The sequence below is a fragment of the Thamnophis elegans genome, chromosome 12, assembly GCF_009769535.1.
Source record: "Thamnophis elegans isolate rThaEle1 chromosome 12, rThaEle1.pri, whole genome shotgun sequence".
Lineage (NCBI taxonomy): Eukaryota > Metazoa > Chordata > Lepidosauria > Squamata > Colubridae > Thamnophis > Thamnophis elegans.
In genome coordinates, this window is record NC_045552.1 from 22,416,263 (window position 1) to 22,438,518 (window position 22,256).

A 22,256-nucleotide genomic window follows, 5' to 3' on the forward strand; every position below is an offset into this window, starting at 1 on the left:
ATTATTGAGGTTGAAGCTGAAGTAGTCATTGACAGGTAGGACATTGTAGCAGATAATTTTGTGTGCTACACTCAGGTCAGGCTGAAGGCAGCGTAATTCTAAGTTGCCTAAGCCCAAAATTTCAAGCCTGGTGGCATAAGGGATTCACGAGGAGTTTTCAGAGAATTCTCCGATGAAGGTGGACACCTGCATTAAGGATGTGTTTTGGAGACAAAGCTTTGAAGGTGTCCATGCTACAGCCTCATTTAAAACAAATGGCCTGATTCAAAGTTACCTATCAAAGAGAATCCCTAGTGAAGGGACACACAGGACAGAAAACATCCTGCAGCCAAGACACCCATTTGCACTACTCAGGTGACCCTGGGGGCACAGATAAACTTCCAAGTGGCCTCAAGGACTCTCTGGAAGGATGCAAATGTTTGCAAGGAATATGCCATATTTTTTGACGTATAAGACGCACTTTAGGTTTGGGGGAGGAAAATAGGGGCGGGGGGAATTCTGCCTACCACGTATTCATCTGATTAGTGTGGTCTGATTAGTCTGGTCAGCTTCAGCACATAGGTTTGTTAGTTTTGCACGCATGCACACACCCTTTTTATCCCCTGGTTGGGGATAAAAAACAGCTTCTGAAGCACAGCTGACCATTGGAGAGAGAAGCAATGAAAATAGCAGGGGAAGCCCAGAAGATGGCTTCACTTGCTAGCGCCTCATTAGGGCTGACAAACAGCTTCTAAAGCACAGCTGATCATTGGGGGGAGCAGCAAAAGCAGGCAAAGCATGGAAGTTAGCGCCTCATTAGGGCTGAAAAAAAGCTTCAAAAAAGCTACATTTGGAGTATAAGACACACCCAAATTTTCAGCCTTTTTTAGGGTGAGGAAGTGTATCTTATACTCCAAAAAATACAGTAAGTCCTTCCTTTCTCCACCATCCAGTCAGAGCTGAAGAAGCTTCTTAGATGAGAAGTGAAACATCTTCAAAGAAAAACAAGAAAGTCCAGTTGCCTCTTGAAAAAAGCACCTTTGGGACAACCATGATCTGGATGACTGAGAATCCCCATAGTCAATAAGGAGAATATTTGTAGCTTGGTATTGAAATGAAGGCTCCGAATTTGGCTGTTTTCTTGCAGGCCTTTCATTACCCAAACTAGATAACATCACTGCTGATGTTGTTACCTAGTTTGGGTAGTGAAAGGTCTGCAAGAGAACATGAAGGACCCCTGATTCAACATTGCTTTTACATGCTTCCTTTCTTGCCACATCTTCTAGAGTTTCGCTGTGCACTCAAGTTGTATCCCAACTGCTCGCAGCCTTGCCCAAACAGGTGCTCCCCAGATGTTCTTGGCTCCCGCTCCTATAATCATCCGACTGGGTGTGCCAGGGATATGTTGATTGAGATATAATGGGAGTTATGGTCCATTGCAACTGGAGGGGAGGGAGGGAGAGAAATGTGCTGAAATTATGAGCTTCTATTCATCCTTTGAGCGCCTTCTGCAAAGGAAGGCAAGAGATGGGTGGGTCCTCGAATCATCAGAAGACAGATAAAAAGAGAAGCTGGTGGGCAGGAGAGGGCAGATGCCCCTGTTTTGAATCTACTCCCTTCTTTGCCCTCTTGATGGGAGTGATCTGACAATGGGTATGAAGTGAGCAAAGCAATACAGGAGTTCCCAGAACTCTCAGAAGTTCTTCTAAGCCTTATTGATTTTTTATTTTATTTTTTGGATCAAAGAATCTATCTTCTTTATTGAAATTTCAAGAAGAAGAAGAAGAATTGGGAAGTTGGATATTTCCATTTCCATAAGTTTAGATGAGTTCCATAAGGGCTCTTGGTCACTCATGCCTTAGTTGCCCCTTGCTTGGTCTACTGCAATGGGATTTACATGGAGCTGCTACTGAAGAGCATCTGGAAGCTGCAGCTGCTGGTTCAAAATACAGCAGGATTTTGGTACTGCACGAGGCCTCCCAGTAGACTTCCAAGTGCAATTGAAGGTGCTGCTTGTGATCTTTAATATGCTACATAGAATGGGATTGAGTTACTTGTGGGATCACCTAACCTCCGTGGCTTCTGCCTATCCTACCAGATCTAGCAGAAGAGGCATGCTTGGAGGTCTATCTTCTCTGTCATGGCGCCAGCTTTATGAAACAGCTTTCCGGGCCCTGATCCTGTTGGCCTTCGGGAAAATAGTGAAAGTCTAGCTTTTCCTCCAAGCACTTGAACCAGGAGGTTGATGGATCTGGCATGGGATAGTCTTCATACTATTTGTGTTGTTTGTATTTGTTGCCATGGATTGCACCAGTGGGCTAAAACCCATTTTGATGTATTTATTTTGTACAATGGCAATAAAGGATAGATAGTTAGATAGATAGATAGATAGATAGATAGATAGATAGATAGATAGATAGATAGATGGATGGATGGATGGATGGATGGATGGATGGATGGATGGATGGATGGATGGATGGATGGATGACGGATGGCAGGCAGGCAGGCAGAAGATAGAGATAGATACAGATAGATGGATGGATGGATGGATAGCTAGGTAGCTAGATAGAAATATAGATAGAGAGACAGACAGATAGAAGATAGATAGATAGATAGATAGATAGATAGATAGATAGATAGATAGATAGATAGATAGATAGATAGAAGACAGATAGAAGATAGAGATAGATAGATAGATAGATAGATAGATAGATAGATAGATAGATAGATAGACAGACAGACAGACAGATAGACAGACAGACAGACAGACAGAAGATAGAGATAGATAGATGATAGACAGACAGACAGACAGACATTTAGTGGATAAGCAGAAGTTTTATAGGGGCCTCAGCCTTGTTTATTGGTTTAAATGGTCTTTTTGCTATATATGTTTTTATTTTGTTCCTTCTGATAGATGGATAGATGGATGGATGGGTCCCATAAAAGTTTTTAGAAAACCCTAACATCATAGGGGTAGAAGGGGCCTTTGTTGTTTCTCATCCAAAGTCCTGCTTAGGCTCTCCCACTAGTTCTTCCACTGCTTAAGAGCTCTTGGAAAACATTTCTTCTTATTTTCAACTTAGATCTCCTGTAAAGCTTCCACTCATTGATAGCATGACAATTTACTGCAGCCCAGCCCTGATTTTGAAAGTGTGTCCAGAAAGCAAGGAGAAAGTTGAGATAGTAGAGACCCTTCATGTTGTTGGATATGGGGTATTCATACCCCTCCCAAAGCACCCATTTTGTGAATCTATAAAGCTTCTCATGGTAGTTGTTTTGGTGCAACATTCATGCCATGCTCTCAAAACTCCCAAATTCTTGCTAGATCAAAATTACCTGCCTGGAGGATAAATCTGGTAAGTTGAAAGTTGTGGCCTATGATTGGACAGGAAAAGAACTAGGTTGACAATGCTTAGACAGCTGAGGAGAGGCCAAGACTCTCCTTGAGGAGCCGAGACTCTCCTTGAGGAGCCGAGGTGGCGCAGTGGTTAAATGCAGCACTGCAGGCTACTGCTAGATCAGCAGTTCAGCGGTTCAAATCTCACCGGCTCAGGGTTGACTCAGCCTTCCATCCTTCCGAGGTGGGTAAAATGAGGACCCAGATTGTTGGGGGCAATATGCTGACTCTCTGTAAACCGCTTAGAGAGTGCTGAAAGCCCTATGAAGCGGTATATAAGTCTACTGCTAAGACGGGGCACCAAAGCCAAGCTTTGCTCTCAGAAGGACTGTTGGAAGAAATCTCCATCTGGGTTCAGTTCCAAGTGGGGAAAAAGACACTGCAAACATGGAGGCTGTTTGGAAAGATGGTTTAATGGTGGACAGGGTCACAAGGCTTGAGTTCCTGAGCAGAAAAGGGGCAAAGATGCTGAGAGTCCCTGGTTTTATGCCCCCTCTGGGACCCCACCTCTGTTTCCTGTTCCTGTGTAAGAAATGTATTCTGATTGGTTGCTGTCAGAGATCATAGCTAGATTTGTAGGTTGTGTGCTAAGTTTGGTTGAAACTTGGTGGATGGTGCAATGAAGGGCAATGAGATGGGGTAGATCTTGGTTATGTAGAATGGGCTGGCTCAGGCCTTAATGGACCATTGACAAAGGTGGGGGGAGCTATTAAGAGTGAACCTGTTTCCTGCCTTAAAACATGTTTCTCTGGCTCAGGCCTTAATTGACAAAGGTGGGGAGGGCAGAGTTTCAGCCTCTTTGAGTTTCTACTTCTCTTTTTAGGGGGAATATTCTGCCTTTTTAATATTTCCTAAAATATTTCATTTTCTAGGAGAGGGGTGGGTGCTAACTTCCTACAGAGCTTCCCTCTCCCCACACACCTCTCCCCACTTTTATTCTGGCTCATGGGCCTTTGAGAATAGCTTGGAGGTTCCCTCAAATAACTTTGCCCTCCCTCCTTTTTTTGGTTACAGGGAGAGACTCAGCGAGGCGCCATGTTCCCTGAGGTGGCTCTGTGGCTGCTGGTGGGCATCTCTGCAGTCGCTGGAGGGGGTCCTGGAGGAGGTTATGCGCAGATGAAATATATGCAGCCGGTGGTGAAAGGGCCCCTCGGCCCTCCCTTCCGAGAAGGTAAAGGCCAGTACGTAGGTAAGTGGCACCCCGTGGTGTGCAGGGAGGCCAAATTTGAGAGGGGACAAAAGAGTTTGCTTTGGGAAGACATTCAGTCTATCATCTTAACCTTGTTTATGTTGGCTTTGTGGTTTCAATGACCTTTTATGGCTTTTGCGTTTCTCGTTTGAGCGTGTGTTACAGTCAGCCTCTCTGAAAAGCTTGCCAGATGCTGAACAAATGCCTGAGATATATTAATTACATTTAAAGATGTCTGTCTGGCTTTCCCCAGCAAGATAAAGGATAGATAAAATAATATCTTTATCTAGCCTCTGCTGTCTGATTCCCACAACCCCTTCCTTTTTACAATGGGAACCAATGTTAACCAAGAGACGATTTGGGGCCCAACTGTGAATTACCAAAGCACAGGAGGAAATTGGACTGGTCAGATTCATGCAGTACATTTACTGGATTAACTCATTTCTTGGGTTGCTCACTTAACAGGGTAACAGAGTTGGAAGGAACCTTGGAGGTCTTCTAGTCCAACCCCCTGCTCAAACAGGAGACCCTATGCCATTTCAGACTTCACCGAATGAGAATTGAAACACATGCCTAATTGTTGATTAACATACTTGTCAGTCGTATACCCTTGCTTTGCTATGGCACTATATGATCAGGCTTGATGAATTGACTGTTAAAGCTTGAACATTAAAGAGTAGTTACAATCGGCCTCTCCTCCCTATTCCCCTTCTCTGCCTCAGGTTGGCCCAATTGATCCTCTCCTATCCCCTTCTCTCCCTCAGGCTTGCCCCACAGAAAGCTCTCCTATCTTATCACCTTCTCTCCCTTTCAGGTGGGGAGGGATAGTAGAATATCTAACTCCTTGGCATCACAGCGTTTTTCAGGTGGGGAGGGGGAGTAGAATGTCTAAATTCCCAGCCCGCAGGCCGGATGAGTAATGCGCTGGCCACACCCATGCCCAAGTGGCAGTTGGAACAGAGTTCTTTTCAGATTGGGAGGGGGAGTAGAACATCTAACTCCTTAGCATCACAGTGTGTTAATAATAATATAAGAAATACTAATGATCTGATGGTCATTTTGAAAAATCCTTCCTTAGCAAACACCTAGAAGCCAAGAGGCGCATACCTGCCAAATATCAAGTTTGGTTAGGCGTTGTGCAAATCCAGGAAATGGGCCATTTAAAGTAATTGGTTAAAATCTATCTTGCGAACATAGACAAGTGTGTCTCTCACTACAGTGATTATCCAGGAATGACAAGTGTCTAGTGTGAAGTTACTTTGTTCTCCCTTGACAGTTGCCCGGGGGCGGGGGGGTGGGTGGGAAGTCTGGGGCATAAATGGAAATGAGAGAGATGAAGGTCTTCTTCATGGATGTAATAAGCCAGTGGGGGGGGGGGAACCCTCTAAACAAGTAGCGTCCAATGGGAGAACGTTGCTAATTGGGTAGAATGTGGCTGCATGTTTTAAAAGAATGGAGAGGGTTTAGAAGGCATTGTGATGCTCAAAAGGATCCCCACCCAGTTTGGATAATTCCCAGACTTTACTTACTTTTAAATAAGAAGAAAATAAGTCAAATTTAAAAATATAACTTATCCTCTAATCTGCAAGCGGAGAATTGGTTACCTCACAAAGGAGCTGCATTTGAGTATTAAAATACTCAGCTCTGGAGCCCAGGGACAAGCCTCAACAGTTCTGCATTTGAATAGGATTTTACAGGTTAAACATAGTAAAACCGTACCAGCCAAGCACCATACGTCTCTCATACAATCACGGCTTACAGACGTGCTGCCTTAGCTACTAAACTCTATAGTGGCTATTCACTTCTTGCACAGGAAAATTTTGACCGTCCCACCTACTATTTCCTGGAATTTAGCCATTTCCCTCCTCTTGACGATGAACTTTAGATGAACTTTTCATCTAAAACGATACGGTCAAGGTTGACCATCGGATCTAACATCTGGTGGACCTTCAAGATGGAAGGACCAAAGTTTGTCTTCACCCATGCTGACCTTTTTCACTGTTTCTGCCTTCAAAGATCTTGCAGAAAGGCACTTGGTTAATTTATTGAGGAAGGAGGCATAGAGGAGAAGAACAGTGATGGGTGGCAGTGATCCCCGCAGCCTGGAAGAGCTGTTAGGTGGTACTCCAGGAGGCCGGTCCAACCGCCAATCAGCTGCTCATGCTAAATTTGGCTGTGCTGAAACTGACCCGGCTGTTTGCTGTTTGCTGCAAGGAGGCAAATTGCTGGGAGGCAGAGGCAGATTTTTTTTCTTGTTTTCCTCCCCAAAAGCTAGGTGTATCTTATAGTCTGGAGTGACTTATAGTCTGAAAAACATGGTATCTCTTTAAGATGGAAGCTGATTCCTGTCATTAATTCCTCTATCTGGAAACAAAGCTGTTGATTTTTTTAAAAATAGAAGTCTCTGAGCTCGAAAATGAGTTCGCTGCTGGTATAAGGATGAAGTGGCATAACTTGGCACCAGAACAGTGGTGGGTTCCGGATTCCGTTCCAACCAGTAGGGTTGGAATGGCCCCCGGTGTCACCCACATGCACGTGCGGTGCTCGCATGTGTTGTAGTGTCAAATGACGTTTCCGCAAGCCTCCACGATGCTCCAGCTGCTCAGCGGAGTGTCGTGCAGGCCCTGTAAGCGCCGACAGCTTTAAAACACGGTACGTAGTGCAGATGGGCCCTCTGGAGCACCGTACCGGAACAATACCCGGTGCTCCGGGCAGGATCCGGTATGCCCGTACCGGGACGTACTGCCTGCAACCCACCACTGCACCAGAGATACATGCACTTAAGAAATAGGATTCCTCTGTCGTACAGTGAGAAAGAACCATGAGCGATTTCAGAATGTGGACTGTGTGTTTCTCAGTCACCAGGATTCACAGACGAGAGCTGAGCTCTGGCAGTAGCTGTATAATTCGACTTTGGAAGGGGCAACACTATCATCGTATTCATAATTTAGAGAGATGGACATAAGAACCCAGAGTTTTCACTGATCTTTTTGCTCTGTTTATTTGTATCCCACCTTTATTATTTTTATAAATAACTCCAGGCGGCAAACATATCCAACACTTCCCCCTCCTTCTTCCCCCCCCCCCCCCGCAACAACAGCCTTGTGAGGTGGCTTGGACTGAGAGAGGGACTGGCCCAAAATCACCCACCTGCCTTTCATAGCTAAGGTGGGACAAACTCGCAGACTGAGTTGTCTTCCTCTTTGTAGCTTGCTGTCATAACCACCAGATTGTTTTAAATAGTAGAGGAAGTTTGGTGTTTCTTGAATGCTGTTATAACCAGTGAAAAGAAATCCTTTCCACTTGGACAATTCCAAGACTAGAAACAGCACCAAGAGGAAATGTTTGTTTTTTTTTTTAAATTTTAAACACTTAAACACACCAACAAAAACATACACATAACTTACAAACAACACCGGAACTGAATGTTCCTTCTCATAGCAGATACCTATCAGTGCAACTTTACAGTTATTGTTTCCCCTTCTTATACATTCTAATTTTACCTTCGTGGTTACCTTGTTTTTTTACTCCTTTGCTAGTTGTTTATGTTTAATCATTTGCATCAGACTATCATATTCCCTTTGTTATATTGTGTACCTTTTTCTTACATTTGTATATCTTAAATTATTTTTCCTACCCTCTTTTCGCTGGATCTTAAATCTTCTACTATACATTTTACATTTCCCAATTTCTTATTTCTATCGTCTAACCATTTGTACCATTTTCTCCAAAACTAAATAGCATTCTGATTCCTCCTTTCCCTGAATTTCCTTAGTCAATTTGTCCATCTCCGCGCATTCTAAGATCTTCCTTATTCCCTCGTCTTCGTTCGGTACTGTGTTGTTTTTCCATTTTTGCGCATATGATATTCTGGCCGCTGTGATAACAGGTAAAATTAGGTGAAGCATTTCCTTACTGTACTTCGTTGTGGTTAGACCTAATAGAAATGTCTCCGGTTTCCAATCTATGTGGGTCCCCGTGATGTCGAGGAAATGTTTTATTGCACATCAAATCGTGAACCATTTGTGCACCAGGAAAAGTAAGGTAAAACTGAGGTTAATCCTAAACGACCCCGTTAAGATCTTCACATGATAGCATCTTCCCAAAAGTTTCCTTTGCGCAACCCAATGATGTGCAGAGCCATTATTTATGCTACTTTCCATTCTCAAGTTCTCCATCTGGTCGCCTGTGGTTGAATAGGAGGACAAGAGGATTTCCACGTGGCACCAGACAGTGGAAATCTCTGTCCAAAGCAGCTTGTTGTCTTTGTACGGCCAGTTCCCTGCATGGCCTTTTGCTGAATCATCTAATATATTTATTCTCAAATATATTTATTTTGTTTTGCCAAAGTGTCAACCTGCTCCAAGTTTTCATTCCCTTCTCTAAAGTGTTTGGATGACTTTAGACTTCTCTCTTTTTTTTCCACCCCCTTTAAGGATTTCAGTAGCTACTTTGGGTTAAATTGGTTTAAGCTATTTGGGAGGCCTAATTAGGCTGAAACAGAATTAAAACACAAGCAAATTGATTGATCCTGAAAGATGACTTTAGATATAGATTAACAGAGTTGGAAAGGACCTTGTAGGTCATATAGTCCAACCCCCTGCCCAAGCAGGAGACCCTACACCAGTCCAGTCTCTTCTTGAAAGCTTCCAGTAATGAAGCTCCCACAACTTCCGAAGGCAACTTCTGTTCCATTGGTTGATTGTTCTCACTGTCAAGAAATTTCTCCTTATTTCCAGGTTGAATCTCTCCTTGATCAGTTTCCATCCATTATTCCTTGTGTGGCCTCCAGGTGCTTTGGAAAATAGCTTGACCCCTCCTCTCTGTGGCAGCCCCTCAAATAGTAACAAACTACTATCCTGTCTCCCCTGGTCCTTCTCTTCACTAGACTAGCCATGGCCAGTTCCTGCAACCCTTAATTGTATGTTTTAGCCTCCAGTCCCCTAAATCACCCTAGTTGCTCCAACAATTGCTTCCTGTTGGAGCCCTAAGGAGCCCAGGCAGGGAGGGGAGGAGTGGCTGGGAGGGGAGGGGAGAGTAGAGGCCATCAAGGCGTCCCTCGACATGAGTGGCATGAGGCTAAGTAGCCCCCATGAGAAAGAGTTGGCAAAACAGCTCAGTTCAAATTGGATCTGACCGAGAAAGAAGCTCAGAAGAAGCACCTCACTGAGGACTACCAGCATAGGCTTTCCAAGCAGAGGGAAGACCTGTGGGAGTGCAAGGCCAGGTACCGGCGCCTGGAGGCTCAACGGGCTGAGATGGTCAGCCAGTTCCAGGCCATGATGCAGTCCCAATGAAATGAGGCCCTCCAGCTCTTTGCCACCAGCAGTGCTTCCCTCCAGTCTTCGCCCAAAGCCCCACACCAGGAAGCTGAAGCAGACCCCAAGTCAGAATTTCTGGCCCCCTTCAACCCACACAAAAAGACTCCAAAGGGGTTACTCTCTGCAGCAAAATAAACGTTCATTGCACGTATCCAGCCCAGGGGGCGTAGTTTGAGAACCCCTGACTTAGTGCAATATAAAAATGCAAATAATTTTTCGGCAGACCACCCAAATTTTCTCACAGAACACCAGTGGTCCACGGACCACCAGTTGGTGACTGCTGATCTAGCAATCTGACATACACCTTGTGTAGACTGTGCATTTGCAGAGATGAAGGTTAAATTTGGATGCTTGAAATCACGAGGTTCTTGTGGCAACGTCTCCAAAGGATAAATGAGATTAAAAGGTGAGGACGTGACACCTTTTCATAAAATAAGTTAGTTGGATAGGATGCTACCAAACTCCTTCTGATTTATGGGACTTTGGAGGCGCTCCCTGTTTTAGCAACTTGATAATCTGAGAAATTCTATGTTTGGCAAGGAATTCCTGAGAACGGGATGACTGTTTATAGAGCTGTAACAGGGTAGAGAAGCACTCTCTTCCCTTATCGCGTAATCTAATAAGTGAAAACTCCACTGTGCAGGATATATAGTGCTAACTAACTACCAAATGGCTTAGCTGGCATTTAAAACCTGCATCTGGAATCAAAGCATGTTTAAACACAAAACGGATTTTGTGTATTTCCTACCAGCACCATGTTTTCCAGTGTTAGCAAGTTTTTTCTTTCTTCCTTCTCTTGAAAATAATTTTATTTTAAAGTTTGGAAAAGACAGATTAAAAAAATAGTAGAAAAAAAAAAAAAGTACAGGTAGCCCTCTACGTGTAGCACTTCATTTAGTGATTGTTCAAAGTTACAACCGCACTGAAAAAAGTGACTTATGACCGTTTTTCACACTTATGACCATTGCAGCATTCCCAGGGATGAAAATTGGGGAAAAACGGCACGTAGTCATGATGGTTGCAACATCCCAGGGTCATGGGATCTACCTTTGCGACTTTCTGACAAGCAAAGTCAATGGGGAAGCCAGATTCACTTAACAACTGTGGGAAGAAAGGTCGTAAAAATGGGGCAAAACTGCCTTAACAAATGTCTCACTTAGCCACAGAAATGTTGGGTTCAACTGCAGTCTTAAGTTGAGGACTTCCTGTACAAGATTTTTCTATACACACACATATGCAAACACACAATCTTTCCTCCCATGAGAGTGACTTGCCACCTTCGTCATGTGGCTCGCCAAACCTGTAGTTGCAACGACTGGCTGGCCCTGCCCCCCCCCCCCCCCCCCAAGGAGTCTCCACGCAGCCCCTTTTGGATGCAGGTAAATGCAGGGCCTGCACTGAGACTCTGGGAGGGCAAAGGATGGGCCTCCCAGAAGCTCCGGAAGTCTAGAAACAGGCCCGTTTCTGGCCTCCAGAGCTTGGGGAGGGCAAAAAGGCCTCTCGCAGCATAATGCAGGAGGCCGAGTAGACCATACCCACCATGGCCACACTCACCCAGCAACCAGGCAGAGAACTGGTTGCTAAAATTTTTGAATCCCATTCCTGGCATTACCTATAAGCAATTGCATCAGTGGTGGGATTCAATTTTTTTTACTACCGGTTCTATGGGCGTTGCTTGATGGGCATGGCTGGGGTGGTGTGGCAGAGGAAGGAGACTGCAAAATCCCCATTCCTTCCCAATCAGCTGGGACTCGGGAGGCAGAGAATAGATGGGGGCAGGGCCAGCCAGAGGTGGTATTTACCGGTTCTCTGAACTACTCAAAATTCCCTCTACCGGTTCTCCAGAGCTGGTCAGAAGCTGCTGAATACCCCCTCTGAATTGCTCTCTCTTCGCTTCATCTTCCATCTCTCAACAATAGGAATATAAGTAACATCATTTCCAACCCAATTATCAGCAAAACACTAAAATATTAACCTTACTCCTTCCTAGTTAGTTAGTTTACTTTATTGATTATCCCATGGGCCATGTCAAAATGCAGAGTTCCAAACACAAATTCTTACTAAAATCCGATAAAAACCATTTAAAATGGTATTGGAATAAAATACAGTTAAAACGATATCGGAATAAAATACAATTTAAAATGAAATTGGAATAAATATGTCATTTAAAATGAGGTAGAAATAAAATACAATGATTTAATATATGGATAAATAAAATAGGATAAAAATCATATTTCATTACCCCTGCGCTATGGCAGGGTCCGCTTGAATGTTAAAATGTTAACTTTACTTAACACATATAAAATTCAACATTCTGCCTCTCAACTCTTAGCTGTAACAAAATCCCATTTAAAAGGCCTGAGAGAGTCCCAATAGGCCAATCTAAACAAAAGAATAGAAAAATCAAAGTTGAAACATAACGAAAGGAGACCATTTCTCTTTTATAGAAGACAAGCGCTGATGGGCCAGTTTTGGCTCGGTTCTTATCCGATGCTTATCCAAGGACACTTAAAGGCAGCACAAACTTACAGAGCTGCAGGATTGAGAAGAAGAAAAAAATGCCTGATGCTGCCCTAGGATTGGAGAATCTGTCCATCCCAGGGTGTTTATATTTTCTGTTAGGTTCTGTTAGGTCTCACTGAACAGTAGCACACACCTTGGCAGATCCTGGCAGTGGCAACAGAGGGAAAATTCTGAGCGTAAGAAAGTGAGTTCGCGTTACTTGTCCCAGCTTCTGCCAACCTAGCAGTTCGAAAGCACGTAAAAATGCAAGTAGAAAAATAGGGACCACCTTTGGTGGGAAGGTAACAGCGTTCCATGCGCCTTTGGCGTTTAGTCATGCCGGCCACATGACCACGGAGACGTCTACGGACAGTGCTGGCTCTTTGGCTTTGAAATGGAGATGAGCACCGCCCCCTAGAGTCGGGAATGACTAGCACATATGTGCGAGGGGAACATTTATCTTTATGTTCCTAAATGCCCAAGGATTTAATTCTCATTCATTTGGTGATTTATATTGTATGGAGCTCGGCTCCTGCTATTTATTCTTAGTTGCAACCTTAATAGTGATTTGTAATCTTTTAAAATGATGAAACATATTGTGTTATTCGTAACCTCATTTGTATTTTACGCTCTTATTCTTTTTGCTAATCTTTTATTCCTGTCACTTTTCTTTTCTTAAAATGTCTAATTAATTAAAAAAAATTCTCTCTCATGTCATATCCAAGTGATGTCCAGTTTGTTGAGGAGAAGCACGGACAGTGACTTCTCATACAATAAAATAAAGGATATTATTTGGGATGGAGAGTAGAAAATACTTTTTGCTGTATTTGGGCATCTTTTCCCAATTCAGAGGTTTTGAAGAAGGCAATGCAGTCTTTGTCTTGGAGTAACACTGCCACCTGGCAGATGCTATGGAAACAGACTAGCTTTCAATTTTTTTAAAATTAATGCTAAAAAGGAAACAAAAGTTAACATGAATTAACGTATATAGAGAAAAAATAAGACAAAGAAAAAGCCCAGAGTGCAAAAAAAGGAAAAGAAATAAAAAGTAGCAGCTAGATTTTCTAGTAGATTTTCTTTACAGCAAATATAAATACAAACACAAAATTACCTCCTCTTCTATGGTTTTAAAAAGTTTTGTTTTTGTAGTAACTTCTTTTAACTAATCAGACTGTAATTAATTTCATTTTTTTCTGTTTCATGAAAAAAATCTATAAGGGGGTGCGTCTTATACTCCGAAAAATATGGTACCTGTAAGCAACTGGGTTTTTAATTTGAAGCATTGATAACTTTTCTCTTTGACATGAACAGCTCCCCAGAGATGAGAATGATACATAGGAAGCTAGCTTCATATTGCCTACTCACCCTTTCCTCAAACCGAGGTAACTGAGAGCTAGTGAATCTAAGAACCCAACACGTTTGAAGGATACCACGTCTGAGTCACCAAACTGCACCTGTACATTTAGAAGATTCTAAATTCAGATTTTGCTCCTCCCCCTCTTTCTTTGGTCAGAATTGGCCGATAGCTCTGGGCTGTGGCCCTTGCAAGTCTACCATGCTTTTTCAGAACACAGGGGTATCCAGAGAAAGTGACATGTTTTTCTCCTTCATCTCACATCACCTTGACAAGGCTGCCTTGTTCAGATGATCTCGAAAGCTCGTTCTTTTCTAAGGTATCAAAAAGCGTAACAACATATTGAAATCATTTTGTTTGGAAAGGTCTTTTTCCAAATACAAAATGAAAGGGGGAAAAAAACTTGCTTAAGCATACAAGTTTTGGCTGTGTTATTATAGTGCAAGAACTTAAATGAACAAAGATTTGAGGGGGGGATATTTATGTGATCTTCATTAGAGCTGTAACTGGGGAAAATGTTTGATGTACAGTTCAACTCAAAATTTCCACTAATAAGAATCATCATTCAAAAAAACCATTTGGGCTTTTTTTCCTATGTAAAAATATTTTTAAAAGTCTTCTTAGCTCTTCTATGCCAATTTGGAGTTAATTCCACCAATGGCATCTGTCTCCTTCTGCTGGCATTTGATTTGCTTAAGTGGTTTGAAGGGAAAAAAATTAGCATGGGCCAAACCTTTGAAAACATTATGAAGTGATGCTGGATCTTAGACCTGGATTAAGGTAGGAATACAGAGACGAAGGAAAGGGAAAAACAAATTTATTATTGTTGCTATTATTATTGTTGGGGTGCCTAGCCTGCCTATCTCCCCAGAGGGAATGAAACTTTTGCCGATTCCTCTGTGATTTTTTTTTATATTTAAAAATTTTCTTAGACAGAAGCCATTATAGTAAATGAGTTTCAGTTTTGCACTATTAAACAGAAATACAAAGCATACTCCTGCGGACACCCTTGTCCAGCTTGCTAATTGTTGTTTTTAAGGGACTTTGATTTTTACAGCTAACTTATGATACTGAATTTTGTTATTTGCAAATGGAGATACCAATAATGTTAAAATTGTCCTGTCATTGTCCATATAGAAATCTTGCAAAATTGTCAAATTGTCTCAGAGAGACAATTGTAAAATTGTCTCAGAGAGATTCAAGTCTATAGATATGTCAAATTCAGTGTGATGAATTTATTTATTTTATTTTGTCAAGCATGCATAAGATAACAGATGTAAGTATAAACATGATTATGAATACATGAAATGGCTATGGATAAGTGGGGACAGTAGGACAGGGACATTAGGCACGCTGGTGCACTTATGCACGCCCCTTACAGAACTCTTAGGAATAGGGTGAGATCAACAGTGGACAGTTTAAGGTTAAAGTTGTGGGGGTTAGAGGACATAACAATGGAGTTGGGTAGAGCATTCCAGGAATTGACCACTCTCTGTTGCTGAAGTCGTATTTTCTGCAATCGAGTTTGGAGCAGTTTACCTTGAGTTTGTATCTATTGTGTGCTTGTGTATTGTTGTGGTTGAAGCTGAAGTAGTCGTTGATAGGTAAGACATTGTAGTAGGTAATTTTGTGTACTACACTCAGATCAAACTGAAGGCGGCATAGTTCTAAGTTGTCTAAGCCCAAAATTTCAAGCCTGGTGGCATAAGGGATTCTATTGTGAGCAGAGGAGTGGAGGACTCTTCTCATGAAATACCGCTGGACTCGCTCGATTGTATTAATGTCTGATATGTTGTGTGGATTCCAGACAGATGAGCTGTATTCGAAAATAGGTTTAGCAAAGGTTTGAGATGTGTGTGAAACATCTCAAATTCGAAAGATTATTCTCAGTTTAAAGCTGAGCTGCTTTGAAATGAGAACCGTGTCAGAAAACTTCCAATATGTTGAGTTGTTGATGTTCTCTCAGAGCTTGGTTGTTTTCCTACCACTACCACATTAGGTCAAAACAAAACAAACAATTGAGTTCAGAGACAATCAAGAATTCAGCTGATCAACCTTGAGCTACATATCTTCTCTCCCGTTGGACCTTCTGATATGATCGAAGTGATTTTGAGCTCAAAAGGGTTCCAAATATTTCCCACAATCCAGAAGACCTTTTTGAAGAGTCTTCTTGCTTTAGAGAGTTTTGCTTTGGCAGCAAGTTCCCTCAGGACTTGCAGCAAGGGGCCCTTCTGGGCAGGGATGGGATTGAAAAATGTTAGCAACCAGTTCTCTGTCTGGTTGCTGGGTTGGCGTAGCCATGGGGGCGTGGCCTATTTGGCTTCCCGTACTGCGAGGGTGTGTGTTGCTCTCCCCAGGCTCCAGAGGCGGGCAAAAATGGCCTTTCCCGGGCTCCGAGATCCAATGGAGGCTTGAAATGGGCCCATTTCCGGACTTTCGCCCTGCCAGAGCCTCCATGTGGTCCCTGCATTTACCTGGCATCCAAAACAGGCTGCACGGAGACTCCTGGGAGGGCAGGGCAGGGGGGGCAGGGTCAGCCAGTCCTCGCAACTACCAGTTCGGCAAACCAGATTAAAATTAACGTCTGAACTGGTCTGAAGGGCCTGAATCCCACCTCTGCCCCTGTGTCAGGAAAAGAGTTGAGGACTGCCTCTCTCTACAAGTCAAAGCTTGTTTTGTTTGGCCTCTGCCAAGATGCTCTGCCTGTCTTGAGTGACGTGTCCTTCATGTCTTCACAGATATGCCTCCACTGCTGCCGATGGACCTCAAGGGGGAACCTGGACCACAGGGAAAGCCGGGCCCAAGAGGACCACCTGGGCCGCCCGGCTATCCGGGGAAACCAGGCACTGGGAAACCAGGACTTCATGGGCAACCTGGCCCTGCTGGGCCCCCTGGCTTTTCCGGCATCGGCAAACCTGGTCTTCCGGGACTTCCAGGCAAGGCTGGCATGAAGGGGATGCCAGGGCCGGCAGGGGAGATCGGCCCACGAGGAGACCAAGGACAGCGGGGCTGGCCAGGGCCACCGGGATTGCCTGGGCCTGCTGGACTCTCTGTGAATGGAAAACCAGGCCCAAATGGGAGCCCGGGGCTCCCTGGATTTCGAGGAGAACCTGGGCCAAAAGGAGAACCCGGCCTGCGAGGCGAGCGTGGAGCAAAGGGCGAGAATGGCGTGGGAAAGCCCGGACTGACAGGCCCCCGAGGGAATGGGGGACCGCCTGGCCCTGCGGGGCCCCCAGGGCCTTCTGGCCTTGGAAAACCTGGCCTGGATGGGTTGCCCGGGGCTCCGGGGAACAAAGGGGACTTGGGGCTTCCGGGTGAGCCAGGGCTCAGTGGGCAACCTGGGCCTATGGGCCCTCGTGGCCCTCCAGGTGTGGATGGCACTGGACTGCCTGGCATAGCTGGCATGCCGGGTCTGCCAGGCCATTTGGGGCCCAAGGGCGAACCTGGCCTGCGTGGCCTTCCAGGGCTGCCTGGCGCTACAGGGTATGGGAAACCAGGGCTCCCTGGCTTAAAGGGGGACCGTGGGCAACCGGGAGTGCCAGGAATAATCGGTGACAAAGGGGAGCCTGGGATGGATGGAGAGCCAGGGGAGATGGGGCCCCATGGGCTGGTTGGGGTCCCTGGCCCTCAGGGCGTCATGGGTTTGCCGGGCAAGCATGGGCTCCCGGGCGCAAAAGGTGAAGTAGGGCCAAGTGGGCCTATAGGACCCCCAGGTCTGCGGGGAGACCAGGGGCCCAGTGGTTTTGCGGGCAAGCCGGGGATTCCTGGGGAGAGAGGGCTCCCCGGTGCCACAGGGATGCCTGGCCCAATGGGTCCCAAGGGGGAAGGTGGCTTCATGGGACTTCCCGGGGCCCCAGGCTCTTCTGGACTCCATGGGACCAAGGGAGACGCTGGGATCCCAGGCCAGCCAGGCCTCAGAGGCCCTTCAGGAATACCAGGTTTGCAAGGCCCCTCGGGTCCCATGGGCCCCCAAGGTTTGACAGGCTTGAAAGGTGAACCTGGGCCCCCGGGGGCCCCTGGAATCAGCAGAGTTGGAGAGCCAGGCATGATAGGCCCCGCTGGCCCTCCAGGTGTTCCTGGCAACCCTGGAATCACTGGGCTCCCAGGAGCCCCAGGGCCACCGGGTCCGCCTGGGGTCCCAGGAATGTCGCCTGATTTTGAGGGCCACCATTTGCCCGACGGAAATGTTGATGGAGCAGTGTTGGGGAACGGCAAGTCAGGGAAACCCCAGTTCGGCCGAGGGGAACTCTCTGCCCAAATGTTGCCAGCTTTCACCGCCATTCTGAGCTCGCCCTTCCCAGCCTCAGGAATGCCCGTCAAATTTGACAGGACTTTGTACAACGGGCAGAACGGCTATAACCCAGGAACAGGCATCTTCACGTGCCCCATTTCTGGCATCTATTACTTCGCCTATCACGTCCATGTGAAAGGAACCAATGTCTGGGTGGCCCTTTACAAAAACAACGTGCCAGCCACCTACACTTACGACGAGTACAAAAAAGGGTATTTAGACCAAGCGTCGGGCAGCGCCGTGCTTGAACTCAAGGAAAACGACCAAGTCTGGATTCAGATGCCCTCAGACCAAGCCAACGGTCTTTACTCCACCGAATACATCCATTCTTCTTTTTCCGGATTCCTTCTCTGCCCCACATAACGGCCGTTTGGGAGTTGCCCTTTTCTCCCTTTGAGTCATAAACTTGTCTTTTTTTTTAAAAACAAAAAAAATATATAGGAAAGTCACTGGGAAGGATGTGTGAGCTACGATCGCTTTGACCCAGCCAAGGAGAGCATTCGAGAAAGAGAAGCATTGTTGCTGGACCGCCTGGGGATTCGGAATTTGATTTAGCCTTATGACGGCATGGCCTGGCAAGCCCACCGATGCTGCCCGTCACATCTTTGGGGGCCCTTGAAAGTCCGAAAGGGTTGGGGAACCTGTGCCAACAAAAGTCACTTTTAACGTTGTGGGGTTTGGGTTTTTTTTTTTTAAAAAAAAATCAGCTTAAGGCACCACCTTTCTTTGTTTAGCTCTTTTAAAATGTGATTTCGGTCGACGCCTGAGGCATAACGAAGACCCAGAAGGGTGAATTCTGAAATGGTGAAATGCTTTGCTTTGAGCATCTTTTACGCAAGGCTCTGTGTATCTTTAAAGCATCCCGTTCGGTGTTTGTGAGAAAAGGGATGACAAAGGAACTCTTCATTTCAAAGCCATACAGAGAGACTTCCGAAATCAACTGGAAAAAGCCAGACTCCGTAAATCATGCGTTTAAATAGCCCAGGGTTATATAAACCAGTCAAATGTCCATCAGGTGCAAGGCAATAGTTTAAAGAAATAAATATACTTCTATGAATATCTGAGTATTAAATCACTGCAGATATTGCTAATTTTATACATATATATATAGATAGATATATAAAAGACTGAATTGTGTTGTTCAAACACCTTGTTTCCGTGTTTCCTCAGGATCTGCAGACTGTTGACGAAGGTGGCCGTACCAAACTCCATACAATATTTGATATCTCTTCTTTAAGTAACATTCCTGATTTCCCTTCAGTGTAATTTCCACAATGGTGCTAAGTAATATTTTCTTAATATTAGCTCCTTTAAAAGACATTTCGAGTAGTGCAATATTTTTTTTAAAAAAAGAAAGAAACAGAAAAGTTTGGGATTCGGGTTTTTGCAGTTTTTTTTTAAATAGCCATTTGTACCCCTTACATACAAAAAAGAGGTTTCTGTCATCCGAAGAAATAATAGCACATGAAAAATATGCTAAGGATTCCTTTTCTGCATAAATTGTGGAGAACATAGATGGATTTAATTAACTATTCTTTTTATAGATCATGAAATGGCTAAAGCAGCTTAGTATGTTTTTTTCAAATTTATTGTAAACATATATACATTCAAACAACTCAACTAGAACAACAATTGCAATCAACACTTTGTGACAAAGATTCTAGGTTGACACGAGTGAAAAACTCCACACTGTAAAAAGGGCAGCAAAAGAAAACTGCTGGGGAAAAAAATATTTGGGTCATCTGTTATTACAAATATTCTACCAACTGCCTTTTTGTTTCCTTCCTTTAAAAAAAATGTGATCTGATTTGTCTGATTTAAGTACAACAAAAGAACAGGCTAATGATTCTAATTCCATCTGGTGGTTTTCTAAATTCCTGAAGATGACAGTAATCCTAATGGCACACTCGCAAAATATTTTTTTATTTTCACCTTGGTTTCCCGCAGGCTAAAATTGAAGGAGCCATGGGAGGGCACATTTTCTGTGTGCCTGATACTCAAAAGGCCAATTTTAGAGGCTCGTGTTCTTGTTTCAAGTGTATTTTCCTGTGGAGAACAGCCTTTTGGTCCTACTCATCACGCTATTCGTTCAGAGAAAATACGTTATCATTTAGCAAAATTTGGAGTGGGGGAAAAAAATTGAACTATTCTAAGAGAGAATCACATAAATCCAGGTTTTTGCTTTAGGTGCCCAGAGCATGCTCTACTGCACATAAAACCTTTTTTTCCCCTCTTTCTGTGTACACAGGTAGTCCTCAACGTACGGCCACAATTGAGCCCAAAATGTTCTAATGGTAAGAAAGTTGTTAAGGGAGTTTTGCCCCCTTTTACAACCTTCCTTGCCGCAGTTGTTAAGTGAACCACCGCATTTGTTAAGTTGGTAGCGTGGCTGTTAAGTGAATCGGGCTACCCGTTGACTTTGCTTGCCCAAGGGTTGCAAAAGGAGGATCATGTGACCCCGGGACACGGCAACCGTCATAAATGAGTCAGTCACCAAGCCTCTGAGTTTGGATCACGTGACCATGGGAAGGCTGCAGCGGTCGTGTGAAAAACTCTCATAAGTCGCTTTTGTCACTGCTGTTGTAACTTTGAATGGTCACTAAATGAATGGCTGTAAGTTGAGGACTCCCTGTATTGGTCATTTGTGTGCTGACAAGGCACAAAACAAAGTCAGTAGACAACATTTTCTCCACTTTCAAAAAACAGGGAAAAAATTTCGGAAGTTTTACACCCTGATTATTCTTTTCTCATACATTCTTTTCTCCCTTCTGTATGTTAATGCATTATAAAGGTCACAAAAAAGCAGCGATCACATACAGGACGATGAAGCGTGGGCTGAAGAGGCTACTCAGCAACCACCCTCAGCTTATCTTTGTAGACATACAGAGCATGTAATCTTTTTGTCAGAAAAGATTGGGGTTTGGGCATTTGGGAGAACTTGTACAAAGTGCGTCAGTCAGCCAAAAAGGCAGGCCTGGAAAATCCTTACAATGTGCATCTTCATATACCATTGGGATATCCTTTAAAAAAAATGTGCTAGTATCTTTGTTTCTACTATATAGAGGATTTTTTTTCCCAATTTTGTAAATACTTATGTTACATGCACTGTTCATAGTAAATTTTGTTTTGAAATGCACTCTTGTTTTGTGATCACAAACTGGCCTTCACTTCTGAACTGAAACTACAGTACTTGATTGTATTGATCCAACTTCAATAAATCTTATTTTACAGAGATTTATTTTTATTTCCAGTAATCCCCTGCAAATACATGTACACATATTGGCATCTTATCTACAGAGCAACCCATCTTCAGATGTACATTGTGAAAGGGAAAAAAACAAAGAAAAGCAGATGGTTTTAAGCCAACATGCATGCAATTGCCTCTGGTTAAGGACCAGATGGCCTACACACTTGGGACAGTCCTTATTTTGGTTAATCAAAACAAGGAGTGAAAAGAATTCTGGGGAAGTCATCATTTTGTCAATTAGTTTGTTCAGGCCAGGAGAAAGCCAAATCTACACACCTGGCCTGGCTTTTCCTAATTTTTAAAAAAATCTCTTTAGGATTATGATCTCTTAACCAGCTTTTTATTATTATTTTGTCCCACAGTGAGTCTACATGGGCTAATAATACTTTTGCCCGAAGTCTTCTATAAAAGGAGTACTTTGTTAAGAGAAAAATATCGCTTTGAATCTCTCATCACCTTGACTTTGTGGTGTCCTTGTTGTTCTCTGAGCTTGTTTTCTTGGAGACGTTTCTTTACCAAACCAGTTAACATGATCAGTGGATGATGGGGTCGGTTTGTTTTCCTTTCTATCTTTAGTTCAGAATTTCTTGTTTTCTGTTTTTAAAGTGCTTCTGTATTAATGGCCCAATTTAGCATGCTTAGAGCATACATACATTCATACTATATATATATGAATGCCAAATTGTGCACGTCTATCTTAGCGATATGATTTGCTTCCTTTGTGACAATTGGGAGTTTTTATCCTTTTTTCCCCTTCTTCTTCAGTAATTGAAGACTGGGTAAAATAAATCACTTCTCCACTCCGCCCCTTGAGAATCCTTCACCTTTCCCTAATGGAAATGACTCTACTAGACTCCCCATAGACTATTAACTGTTAATTTGATTGCCTTGTGTGCCATTAGCCTCAATTACTTTTGTTAAAGTCCCCATAGTTTGTTAACTGCTTATTAATTTGATTGCCCTGCCTGATTATTAA

The 22,256-nt window shown here is 43.8% G+C and overlaps 1 protein-coding gene across 3 annotated transcripts in view; it reads left to right on the forward strand.

Moving 5' to 3' along the window:
* COL8A2 (collagen type VIII alpha 2 chain) overlaps window positions 1–20,192 on the forward strand; it is a 183,150-nt gene extending 162,958 nt beyond the window's left edge. For 2 of the 3 annotated variants that reach the window (XM_032227387.1, XM_032227388.1), the window contains exons 4-5: window positions 4,391–4,565; window positions 16,481–20,192. In XM_032227387.1, the coding sequence (XP_032083278.1) occupies window positions 4,412–4,565; window positions 16,481–18,396 (2,070 nt within the window). In that variant the 5' untranslated portion in view covers window positions 4,391–4,411 and the 3' untranslated portion in view covers window positions 18,397–20,192. The remainder of the gene's footprint in view (window positions 1–4,390; window positions 4,566–16,480) is intronic. The other variant, XM_032227389.1, reaches the window with a different exon arrangement.
* The last annotated feature ends 2,064 nt before the right edge of the window (window positions 20,193–22,256 follow it).